This window comes from Loa loa (assembly GCF_000183805.2).
Source record: "Loa loa unplaced genomic scaffold supercont3.21, whole genome shotgun sequence".
Lineage (NCBI taxonomy): Eukaryota > Metazoa > Nematoda > Chromadorea > Rhabditida > Onchocercidae > Loa > Loa loa.
The window spans coordinates 210,257-223,029 of record NW_018108201.1 but is presented as its reverse complement, the minus strand read 5'-3'; the positions used below and the strand labels follow the sequence as shown (position 1 = coordinate 223,029).

Here is a 12,773-nt window from a genome sequence, read left to right as displayed (position 1 = left end):
AAAATGATATCAAACATTCACAACCAAATTCCCATTGATAAAACAATAATAGTCATTCCATATGGTCAAGAAAACTTCTTAATCGATAACTTCCTATAATAAGTAACTCATATATCAATCAATCAATAACATTTTCATTTCTTGTAAAAAAAAGGGGAGATACTGGTCAACTCAACCCATAAACTATCTAAGAAGTTTCAAAGTGTCATTTTTCATATTTTAATGTAAGTTATTTCAGTGTTAGAGTTTGAACTGCTTCTCACCTCACTTTCTGTCTTCACACAAGCACATTGGAAAGATCTTGCTAAGTATAAAGCATGTATGCATTCTAGCAGCGAACGAAAATATGAAAGTTGACACACCAGTTTAAATTAAAAGACCATTGGTCATTAATTACTAATTGACACTAAGCTAATTGAATACAAGAACAGGAATCCCGAAATATTTTAAATAACGTTAATCAGTCAGAGCATAGGTCCACCCCCCACCTTTGGCACCTTCCATTACTGTTCACAAATTCTCTACATTTTCGTTACCACTGTATTTCTTCTATTTAGAGTATTTGGTAATCGACGGACAAGCATACCTTCTTATCCTGACTGGTTTCCAATCTCTCCCTAACACTGAATGTCATTCCCAATAACTTTAAACTGTTCCTTCGAAACCCTCCACGGTGTATTTGAACAATGCTAATGGTAATATGATTAGACTTGACTTCGTGAAATATCACTATCATCCACCATTTTTCTTTAGCAATCTTTCAAACGGATACAAACAAAAACAAAAATAACCTGTGTGAAAGGAAGGAACTTATGACAGATAAACATGGAATTTCATTATGAAATAACATCATATATTTGCATATGCATCTTCACTGAAAAACACACATTCTTTGGGCATACTGTTAATATTTAACTGTCAATTTTATCTTGTCCCCCGTAAAAAACTTCATTTCCTGAACTATAAATTCGCACTACTTTCTAATTGCTAATTAGGACATTCTGTCTTAATATATTCTTTTAAGCTCCATCGAACGATTCAACATCATAAATATGAAAAGTCATACAAATAACAAAGTATAATTTCATTGTATACGATACGATAAAAAGGGAAAAAATTAGACGAATCCGACATAATGTTTGGTATTTTATTCAGCAACAATATCGCTGAGAATAAAAGAGACTTTAAATTCCAATCACTGAAACGCAATGGAGTAGGAGTATAGTCTGAATGAAATATTTTAAGAAACCACAATTTTGGAAAATTTTGAAGTTATCACTCCGTTCAAATAGTTTCTCCTACCACAAAAACAAAAAAAGGATGAATTCGACGTAGAGGGAAATGCTGCTTACGACAATTTTTCGAGATGGGGAATTAGAAAATAGGTGAGATAACTACACATAAATATACTCATTATTATTCACATCTCAACAACAAGAAGCCAGAACAATTAATTCAATTGAAAACTGATTTTCAACAATATTTCCTAATCAGTCAATGAAATGATAAGCAAGGTGATACCAACCTTGAGACCACTTTAAATCAACAAGGAGAACTATCAGTATGACAAACATATCAGCTACCCAAGAAAATGTATTCTCTAAAATAACCCCAACTAAACTGTTTAAATTTAATTACTCCTTTTGGACTGTTTTATTAATTTTGCTCATCACTGCCATAATGGTTTTCTAATTTTTTAATTTCTTCACGTCTAATCTCTTCCCTTAACGACAACAACTCGCTTTCATTCACCAATCCTTTCCGTAACAACCGTTCCGAAATCGACTCCATTCTTCCTGCAACAGAATTACGAATGAACAGTTAATTTCATATGAACTGTATTGTATTTCCTGTCAATCATTTTCCGAATTTTACATTATAACGGAATCTAGGACCTAATATATTAAAGAATGTAATGCGCTACTTCTTATCCCAATCAAATTTCTAGAGCTAATCGATATTATGTGTAGTAATCAGATCAACATAGAATCATTCAAACAGAACAGTACAAGAAGTTATTATTAACAATCAGTAAAAATTAACACCGCTGAATTACCTTGATCACTCACTTCGTCCAGATACCCATCTTCTTCCTGAAAATACATGGATCACTATCACGATAAGAGAAGCGTAAGTGATATTATTTATATACTCTAAATTAATCGGAAATAAAAATGACATTTTCCTGTACCATGCGAATACGAACTATACAGTGTGATAAATTCACTAACGTCATCCGGTTGCGATGATGTGATCTCAGACATTGTTAGCAATGCTTCATTTATATAGCTTTCGATCAGTTTCCCCAGCAGGCGTACTCTTTCTCGATCCGGAAATATATCCTAAAATATTCAGTATCTGGATGGTTTCCAGTTATTTCAGAAAAGCACACAAATATCAAATTTTTATGCTTTTTAATGGAACAAGTGTACTTTTGGACAATTATTTCATATATAAGGGATCTTTTTTCGAAATTGTTTACTTCTACTTGATGCTCTATTCGTCACTTCGACTTGAAAATGAAAATAAAAAAAAAATTTTGTACAAGAGTAGACAAATAAAAAATGAGGCTGAGTAATTTGAATTAAATTATTTTATATAAAACAATAATCAAAACATTTTTGAATTTCATTCAAAACATACAGCCACATCTTCTTATTTACACTGACAATAGTTTCAAAAATTCCAATTCATGAATATCGCACTGTTCTAGTTAGAAAATTAATAAATGCCAAGACCACTCACCGGAAATTTATAACTGAGCCAAAGATAAAGGTCAATTAAGTTATATAGTTTACACATATCTAAAAGCATTGTAACACTGGTCGGTTTAGGTAACGGCCACTGGATTATTTCACAAAACCAGTTGTAGTTTATTGCTTGACCTTCGGCGAACCTGAAAAAGAGTCAAAATTTTGTGGCCAAATCAGAAAATGGCAAACCATTTCTCTCACTCCTGTACTTTTATCCAAAATTAGAATCTGAAACAAAAAAAGAAAATTGAAACAAATATAAACTCGCCTTCGAGCTATACGCACAAAACATGTTCGAGCAACACCATTATCTACTTCCATATCTACCGGTGCAGTGCAGAAAGCATATTTAACCTGGAATTATTGGAATAAATGACTATTTAGATTTCAATTTTCCCTCTCTTTTCACCATTATTTTTATCTCTAGTAAAAAATAAATGGTTAGAAAATACGCTATTTTAGAATTTGCAGATACAAAAAATATAGAAAAGTTATATTACCTTAATACTCAAAGGAATGTCATCTATGAGCTCGGCTAGTTTTCGGAATTGTTCGATGTCACATAGATGGAACTTTTTGCTCAGAGAGCTTATCGATATAAACATATCAATAATACTGAGAAATGAAGCATGAGGAAGATGATATGAGAAGGTCTCCAACTGCAATAAAGTAAACCGTATAAGTTATTATGGATGTTAGCTTACAAATAACAAAGAAGGTACCTGTTCAGAAGTTGGCGCAATACCAGCAGTTTCAATGGGTTTGATGGGTTCTTTCATGAACGCCTCCAACAACGGCATATCCGCTGGTCGCAAAGTCGTTACCTTGAATGTGCACTTGTTACATTTCAAAAATATACATAATAAAAATAATATTTCAAAAAAATATTTCAAATCTAAATTCCCAACATGAATTTCCAACATTTTAACATAAATTTTATAAACTAACCCATCCTTTCTGATAGGCAGACTGAAAGCGACCGGCACGTCCAGCAACCTGCATTACGTGATAGTTTGCTTGGTGCTCACCAAATGGAAATTGTACAAATATGATTCTAAATATTTCATTAATAGCTATTTTATTCACCAGATGAACATTCAGAAAGAATGATCAGATTGACGTTTAAAATTAAATTTATAAATTTCTAAATTTATCAAAAAGGTGATGAAAAGCTGTAATTCAGAGCTGCAGCTGAAGAGAATATGCGTGCTATTAAGGCAGCAATGAAGAAACGTAGAGTAAATAAACAAAAGACTCAAATGTTACCAAAGAATTTTGCCGTACATAAAAGCAACAGACCTGCGTATATTTAAATTAAGACCCATTCCAACAGCGTCGGTTGCAACCATTACGTTGGGCTTCCGACTCATTTCATTGAATGTTTTCGCTTGGTTTAGTTTTGTCCATGGTGGCAGTGCTCCGTATATCACAGTCGGTTGTACGCCCAATTTCATTAGGGTTTTAGCTACCGAAAATAACATAGAAACCGAAAAGCATACTAAGCAATCACCATCCTGAAAAAATATGTCTCAAAAAAAGAACGGAAAAGACCCAAGGATATCAAGACCAAATCTTAAATTCAATTCCGCAAGTGCTTGGCTCAGCTCTAAGCCCAGAAAGTTTTAATTACCCAACTTACCTAATGACTAAAATCTCGCCTCAGTACAAATCATACAACATAACCTTAACATTATCAAGCTTCTTTAAAGCCTCTTTATTCACAGTAAGAGGAGTTTTCCTTTCATAACGGTGCACTTCTACATGTTCTCCAATGGGATCGAGTAAACCACGTACAATATCTACTGCTGCTTCTTCGCCACAAAGATGAATCTAAAAGACGAACTAGATCTCCTGATTTGAGTTTTTCATCATTTAAATTCCAAATAGAATGAAAATTCTGAACTCTAAAGGTAAAACCGATCGCTTCTACACAAAAAAAATGCAAATTTAAACAAGTCAATGAACGGCATATCAAAAGTGTGGTAAAAAAAGGTAAAAAGAAAAGAAAGCAGTACTGAAAGATGAGTTATAACTCTGAAAGTATCTCCATAAAGAACAGATAAGAATGATGTTAATGAAGGAACCTCTTCTGCAGCAATACCAAGTAAAGCTCTTGTCCAAGCCCAACCACGACTCTGATCACGTAACATCTGAATTTCATCAATCACGGCTACCTCCACATTTACATCAACAGGCACCATTTCAACAGTCATGGCAACATGAGACGAGGGGCTGTCAGCATCAACTGCATATCGCCGTTCTTCACCCGTAACCATATCACATTTGATACCTCAAAAGATAGAGATTTTGATTTTCAGATTTAAACTTGAAAAAAAGAGAAACATGAAGGAATTCAAAAAGATAACAAACCTTGTTCATTGGTTTTTTGGCATACTTCATTGGCAAGTAACCTTAACGGGCAACAATAAAAACCTGTTTTGGCTCGATAAAATTGTTGCAATGCTTCATATGTTTTGCCACTATTTGTTGGTCCTATAAAATGTAGTTTGTTTTATGAAATTAACTTCCAATCAGTCATTTACTTATCAGTTTGTTTTAACTGTTTAGCCTAGCACGAGAACTATCTGATCATTCATGTGACCATATATCCGATAGCGACATAACACTGTTCTCTTAATCACCATCAGAAAGAAAATCAATCCGTCTCACCTAGAAGCTCTCTAGACTTCTGTTACTCATTTAACCGGAAGAGTGGTTAAATTACCTCGCTGGTAGCAGCATAAAAATGATGATAATTTTCATTAAAAAACGCAAGTTATATGACCTGCATGAAAATGTATCCGCCTGAATAACTCCCTAGCTTTCGGATACCAATTATACGGTTTGGTTAGATCACTTAGGGTCTTCAACTCCTTTTCGCATTCCAAATGTGGATATACCCTTTTGGCGTGCTCGATAAAATACGGATATAAGCTGTCGACATCACGTGCTGAAGACAACCATTTTAGCAGAAACATGTTTTTGACCGTTATCAGTGGAACACGAATTTTCAAACTTTCTTTGATAACCTCGAATTTACGATATAAAATAATATATTGATTTAGCAACAACGTACAAAACACATTACTTTTTATCAAAAGATAGCATATACTGGATCGATAGAACCGAAACAAGTATTACCTTTGTTCAGAATATCACTGATTACAACAGCAATACACGGGTCTAATGGCGACGCATGTAAGCAGTAATTCCGGAAACTTCTAAAAAAAAGTTTCATTCAGTAACCAAATTCCATAACATAGTCCTTTTTTAATGAAAAAAAAAAAAGGAAAACATACTATAAGTTCCTGACCAAACCTACTATGACCTTTCCATAAGCAAGGCCGATAGTAAACATACTTATAAGCAGCATGGAACATTTTCCTATTTACGTTGTTTTGCTCAGATAATTCCCGAACCAAAGGTCTTCTGGCAAAATTTTCCAAAACCCGTGAAATGTCGTCCTTGTTCAGATCGACAATAACATCCTGAAATGATTACTGAAAAATGATGCTTAGAAACAATATAATCCACTCCTGAAAAATCATCTCTATATCGCTAGATTATGTAAAAATATTCCGCTTTGTATCCGATCAATTAAATAGCCAACTCTTTTGACGAAGATAGAAAAGATTGATTAGGGATGAAGATCAGAGATAAAGCAGATAATATTTCTAGCAAATAATCCAAAAATCCAGATATACCGTTTCCTCTCTTGGTAAATTCGGAATAGTTATCGGAGCAGGCGGTACAATATCGACAAAATTTCGTAATTTAGTTTTTCGCGCCGTAACCGTCAAAGGTACCATTCTGGCTGCGAACTTCGTCTCCATCGGTGAATATTTTGTTTGTTTCAAAATAATCGGAGCGTATTTCTTACCGTTTCGTACTAATTCCGAACCTATCTTCCGGCTTCTGACGAAAGCTGACTTCGACTGCTGTATTTCAGGTTTCTCATTGCAACCTGCCAACTGAAATGCTGGAGAAAGATGAAGATCCCTAGGAAACAAACGTTTACCAAAAATTACCACCTGTTTTATGATTGCCAAACACCGCACAATTAAGAGAGTTCCAGTAATATCCTCTGAATATTATGGACAAAAGAAGAGTGTTTAAAGCTGTTACAAATAGCATAATTTAATATTATTAGTAAGCAAATAAAAAGTAAAATCCATAAAAAGAAATAAGAACAAACAAAGATAAAAGAAAAAGCAGAGGGAAACTGACGGAACTCTTCCTCGGTGCAACAGAACTATGGGAACGTCGAAGAAGACGTGTCTGCATGAAAGATGTTCCCTGATCGGTGCTGCTGGCCATAATGAATGTCCATGGTGGACGATATTTTACCGCTTGTAATGCCATCTTACCCACCAATGTAAATGACTGTCCTGAGAAGCCGTTGCTCTAAACAACCTGAGACAGTTATCTTGTGAATATATAAAATATAGGAACATCATGTATTCAAGAGAAACTTGAATACATAATGCTCCTTGCGATCGCAATCATTAATACCATTACCATCTGTGGATATTTAAGCATTCTTTTGCTTTTTTTACTTTCCCATCATCACTTTCTCTTATAATTGATTTCACTCTTCAGTATATTTATATAAACTGCCACAAGCGGAACACTAATACCTACCACACCCTCATCCCCGCCCACCCCATACATCGCGGGTTTTTTCTTCTGTTGAAAAGGCCCGTTGCATATCCGTTGCATGCTAGAAACCATGAAGCAGGAGGAGCGATCCTATTCCTTGTAGTTGAACATTTCGGGTTGGTGACACTATTGACCGGCTTGGATTCTGTATTAGTGCTTCATACATCGATGCTGTCTAAAACCGCAAATAATGCAAACAATGATGATATTGATGTATAGTGGTATCATGAAGCATAGTCAAATGATGTGACAGATTAATCTTTGTCCTGATGTCAACAGTTGGTCAAAACGTCTTTGATGTTATGATGGATATGGTAGAAATAACGCAGAAGACTGAATTTGCAGTAGACATTCAACAAGACTGTCGTAGCTTGGTATAATTCGTGCGTCAGGATGTGAATCCATTTTTTCATAGCATTTTTTTTTCACGTCAAATTGGTATACATCAAGGTCTCATTAGCAGTAATTCATTCACAGCGTTAAGAGTCGACGGGAAAAATCGAACCAGGTAATGAATGATGAGGTCATACTCCTTAACCCACATTCCAAAAGACTGATTGTATTTCGAGAATCATTCAAAGTTTCAGGATGTTTTCTACTTACTGCACAAAGTTTGCGCAGTGCCACAGTTGCATATTTTGTTTCGCAAAAAAAAAAAAGAAAGTGTATCCGTGTGCTAAATGATGATAACGTAAGGAGCGTTAAAGTTGTTGAAGTAGCTCGCAAGAACTTCAACGCTTCCCACGTGTGCAACATTCGATCCGTTACATCCTATTTTTCTTTAAAGAAAAATTGATTTAGTCATAAAATATCATAAAAGTAAAGCAAATATCAAGAGGGCATTTCAAGCGGGCGCTTTAGCTATTCCATTTTCTCTCTTTCATCTTTGATCAGGACAACTTATCACTTTCTCATTTAAAAGCTGTTCCCTTGATGTGAACAGTGTTCAGAATTTATTCAAATTTATTCATTTGAACGCGGTATGGTTATGAGTTCTTTGGTTAATAGCAAAATATCCATTTGTATTTGTGATATCAATTTTACATTTGGGATTTTCTAAACTCAGATTTCGTATTCAAAGACGAGAAATTCACTGTCATCAATATGAAAGTCGGAACTAATCACAGATTATACTACCATAAAATGCATTCTCAATAATACTCTGATTTTATTAACTCAAAGACATTAACAGACTTTATAATCTACTCGGGATACCTGCAAACGTAGTTTCAATTAACTTCGTTAGATAAGACTAAGAAATATCAGGTGGAAGTGATTCTCTAGTAGGAAGTCATGGACATAGAATGAATAAATCAGGATGCAAGGATATTCTTGTTTCGTTCAAGAGTGGAAAGTTGGAAAAGAGCTTGTTTTAGATTTCAATGTCAGGTAAGAATTTCAAAACATAACAAGAAATGAATACTGAATATTCGTTATTGCTAAAATTGATGATTTACTTTGTGGGAGACGTTTCATACCTTCAATAATTAGCATTTACAAATTCCGATTCTAACCTGATATTGGTGATAAATTTATGCATACCCATTATCAGTAGATTGTAACAACATATGGATTCACTTGAAACAATTCAACAACTGATAATGTCAGTCTTTCTCGAGAAGTGATAACACTTTTGTTGGCTCCCGCTTGTATTGTTATGTTAAGTCTCTGGATTGTCCTCGTGATATATCCGTACTTATTCCGAATAAATCACATCACCATACTTTTAATCACGTGTGAATTAAATCAACAACACATTTTCTCGAGTGCGCAAACGCCAAGAACCGTCTTGAAAGCGTAGTACATGGAATTCTAAAATGATACATGTGCAAGTAGAGCTGTTGAAAGATCTTTCTTTTTCAATTTTCTTTTTTGCTTTTAATCATTTATGCTTTCTTCTCATTAATAGTTTCTCTCGTAAAGAATCGTTTTCTGGACTCAAATTTTTTTAAAATTTTTAGTCTACTTTTTTTTCGAAATAGTTTTGAAAGTTTACAGTACTCAAGCATTTCATTGAGAACTTTCGATCGAGACTTAGAAATTTTTGCTGCATTTAATTAGGAAAAAAAAAACAATCAAAACAGTTATTTATTGAGCAGTAGAAGAAGCTGTGATATACCAAAGAAATGCAAACGAGCTGAAGTTGATCATATCACTCGACCAATCTGTTAACATGTGAAATGATAAATTGATATTTTCTCCTTACAAATTTCATTTTTTCTTATTTCAAATATAAAAACAAAAAAAAAACTTTTAGATAAGTTTTTAACGGTTTAAATTAGCATTTATCATTTTCGTTAATTTATCATTTCAATTGGATGTATTGTTGATTATAAAGTGAGAAGAAACTGGTTGAAATATGGTTTTCTCTGTAATTTCATTTTAAATTCTGATTACATTTCGGTTGTAAACTAGTAATAATCCAGTAAAAATTTTTAATTTTATTACTTATATTTATATTTTCACTCTTTTATTATTTTACTGATTAGATTTTATTAAATCTTTTTTCAATAAAGCAAGATTTTAATATTGTAAAGAAATGATATTTTAACTATTCCTTAAGAAAAATTTTTTCAATTTTTTCAAATAGTCTAAGTGAAAAAGAGACAATGAGGCTGATGTCAGCTAAAATAGATTATGTACTAAGATTGTCACAGATTGTCACAGATTATGCACTATTTTAAAGATATCAATTTTTTAGAAAACCAAATCAACATCTTCTCGACGTAGTCGACAGGAACGTTTTCTACGCTATATCCTACGTCGTAAACAATGTTATATTTTACTTTTGTCTGAGTTTATTATTCTCATCTGTCTTATCTTAATATTACTACTGTTCTTCTGGTTCGCACAAAATGAACTGGTTCGTTTTTCAACATTTCAAAAAAAAATTTTTTTTCTTTTGCAACTTACATGTAGTGTAACAAAGTAATATTGCCCAATAATCAGTACAAACTGATCGCGAGACTGATCAAGAATAAGTCCAATCGAGAATTAGTCTGTTAAAGAATCAATCTAGTTAAGAGATTTGGAATAAATATAATTTGCAAAAGATGAATAACGAATGTTTAAAACATTTACCAAAACGATGTAAAAATTTTTCTTTTCATTTTAAATTTTGCATAATTATTTTTTCCTACCAGTTTATTTTCTCTTTATCTTATATATTATATGATTAATTTAGCATGAGAAATTTGCGCCACATAAAGTTGGCGCAAATTTCGTAAATTTTTCATTCATTTTACACCGCATGAGAGATTTGTGCCACGAACAGCATTCATTTCAATAAATCCTTTTTACATATCCTTTTTTCGTGAATGAATTAGATAAAACGCTCATTTAGATTCACATGAGTAAGTAATTTATTCGTGAAATGGCTCTTCAGGTTGACAGTCGTAATTCCATCCGTCCTATCATTTTCTGAAAAAAAAAAANAAAAAAAAATTAGACATTTAGTGAATTGTAACTTGACAAATTTCATCATAAACGAAAGTTTAGGAAGGAATCTTTATTGAAATAAGAAATACAATTAAAATATCGAAACATTACAAAGTAATTAAAATATTATTTAAAATTTTATAATTGTTGACAATGGGACTAAATACTTTCTCTTTTTTCTTTCAATTCCTATTTAAATTATTCGGGTACTCATTTTATCAGTAATGATTGCTACATTGAGTGTTCATTTGTGCTGTAAAGAAAATTTTGTCAAATTTTAAGCTATTATTATTACTTTTCTTATCAAGCAATAGTTGATATCATTGATAAATTCCTTTTATATTGAAATACTTTGGTTGCTGTTTTACTTGTTGTTTAAAGTTACTTTCACGAAGCTGTAATGTTTTTTGTATATTAAGTATAATCAATGAGTAAGTAATTAGCATATTCGAAATTAAAAAATTCAGTAATAAAATCTAAAACACCACAAAGGTTGTGTAAAAAAGTTTGTTGTGTGACAATAAGAGGGATTTACTTTTAAGTTGTCACAGATTGTGAAATTTGACATTTTAAAAACAATAAATTTATCTGAAAACTCTACAAAGAACAAATGAAAAAGATACTAGGAACAAAATGCAGGAAGGAAACATAGACGTGAATACGTGAACACATACAAATACAAGTGAATCCATATACACGTACACGTGAACATATGAAAATTTTAAATACAGAATGAACAAGAGGAAAAGTTAAACGTCCTATCTTAATTTTCCTGACGAAACATTTTAAAAACGGAAAATCAGAAGTTTACTATTTATGTGATCAAAATTTAGAATGACAAAAGCTGCAAAAGAGAAATGTCACATTTAGTCTAATTCATCTTTTAAAATAATCACTAAAAGTTTATTCAATTTTGAACCAAAGAATAACTATTACCGTATCCTTCCTTCGGTAGTTATAAAATAACTAAATGAATATCTGTAATTATTTTAAGCAATAATTTAAAACTAAAGAAAGGCAGTTGAGTTATTTACCACGTTGATCATATTCATATCTGTTCATATGTGTCACGAGGATTTGACAATTCAAATACCCAATAACTTATCAACTAATTAGTATGTGTCATCATCTCAACCAAATATTATCTCCTAATTTTTAGTGTAAATTATTCAAATGTTATTTAAAATGATTGCAGAAAGAAATGGAATTAGTAAAGATTGAGAATAATTGGAAAAAACATGAACAGCACAAGTTGAACTTCTACAAATGCGAATATGAACCTATTTGGGAGAAACCAGAACAAATGAACTATGTAATTAGTAAATTAATTTTGTTTTACTAATTAAATGATTAAATTATGATAAAGGGATAGATATACATCAGCATTTTTACCAAAATTGAAAAGAAATTAATAACTTTCTTAAGTTCCATTTGTAACTGTTAAACATTATGTTGAGGATACTGTATTGCCTAATGAAAGAATACTGTAAAATTATGTAAGATATACAGTAAAATACTGTATAAAATTAGTCACATTTCTTTTTTTTTAAAAAAAAATTAGTGTTTTACTAATTGGATGATAATAAGAAGTGATATATTTAGAAATAAAAATGAATAAATATTTTATGGATAAAAAATATATAATTTATTATATTACTATACGTATACGGTAATTTACTACAGGATTTATGTAGTAGTCATTTTGGTAAAGGTGCACAGATATGGGCATTACAAAAAACAATAACAAATTCAACGAAATGTATTCATAAGATACATATGGTATGATTTCACTTCCACTAACACAGTACATCATTTTAGTTTTACTTTCCACATATTCTCTCATTTCTTTTTTATTAATAAATTTTAATCTGGTAAACTATCAAATATGATCATGAACTTTAACCTTTTTCAGTCTATAGCATA

The 12,773-nt window shown here is 32.0% G+C and overlaps 2 protein-coding genes across 2 annotated transcripts in view; one reads left to right on the top strand and one right to left on the bottom strand.

Annotated features, from left to right (window-relative positions):
• Positions 1-1,610: 1,610 nt before the first annotated feature.
• On the bottom strand, positions 1,611-7,162 carry LOAG_02037 (hypothetical protein). Its single transcript, XM_020445918.1, has 17 exons — positions 6,981-7,162; positions 6,458-6,724; positions 6,114-6,241; positions 5,895-5,974; positions 5,539-5,703; positions 5,124-5,246; positions 4,838-5,043; positions 4,437-4,583; positions 4,053-4,267; positions 3,702-3,807; positions 3,476-3,577; positions 3,254-3,412; positions 3,022-3,107; positions 2,746-2,896; positions 2,232-2,342; positions 2,057-2,093; positions 1,611-1,796 (listed from the first exon to the last, which is right to left on the bottom strand). Exons 1-17 carry the CDS (start codon positions 7,113-7,115, stop codon positions 1,657-1,659), a joined length of 2,358 nt encoding a protein of 785 aa, XP_020303676.1. The 5' UTR covers positions 7,116-7,162; the 3' UTR covers positions 1,611-1,656.
• Positions 7,163-12,051: 4,889 nt separating this feature from the next.
• LOAG_16815 (hypothetical protein) overlaps positions 12,052-12,773 on the top strand; it is a gene marked incomplete at both ends in the record, with an annotated part of 1,892 nt that continues 1,170 nt past the window's right edge. The window contains 2 exons of the mRNA XM_020449474.1: positions 12,052-12,162; positions 12,534-12,629. Coding sequence (XP_020306993.1) covers positions 12,052-12,162; positions 12,534-12,629 — 207 coding nt within the window. The remainder of the gene's footprint in view (positions 12,163-12,533; positions 12,630-12,773) is intronic.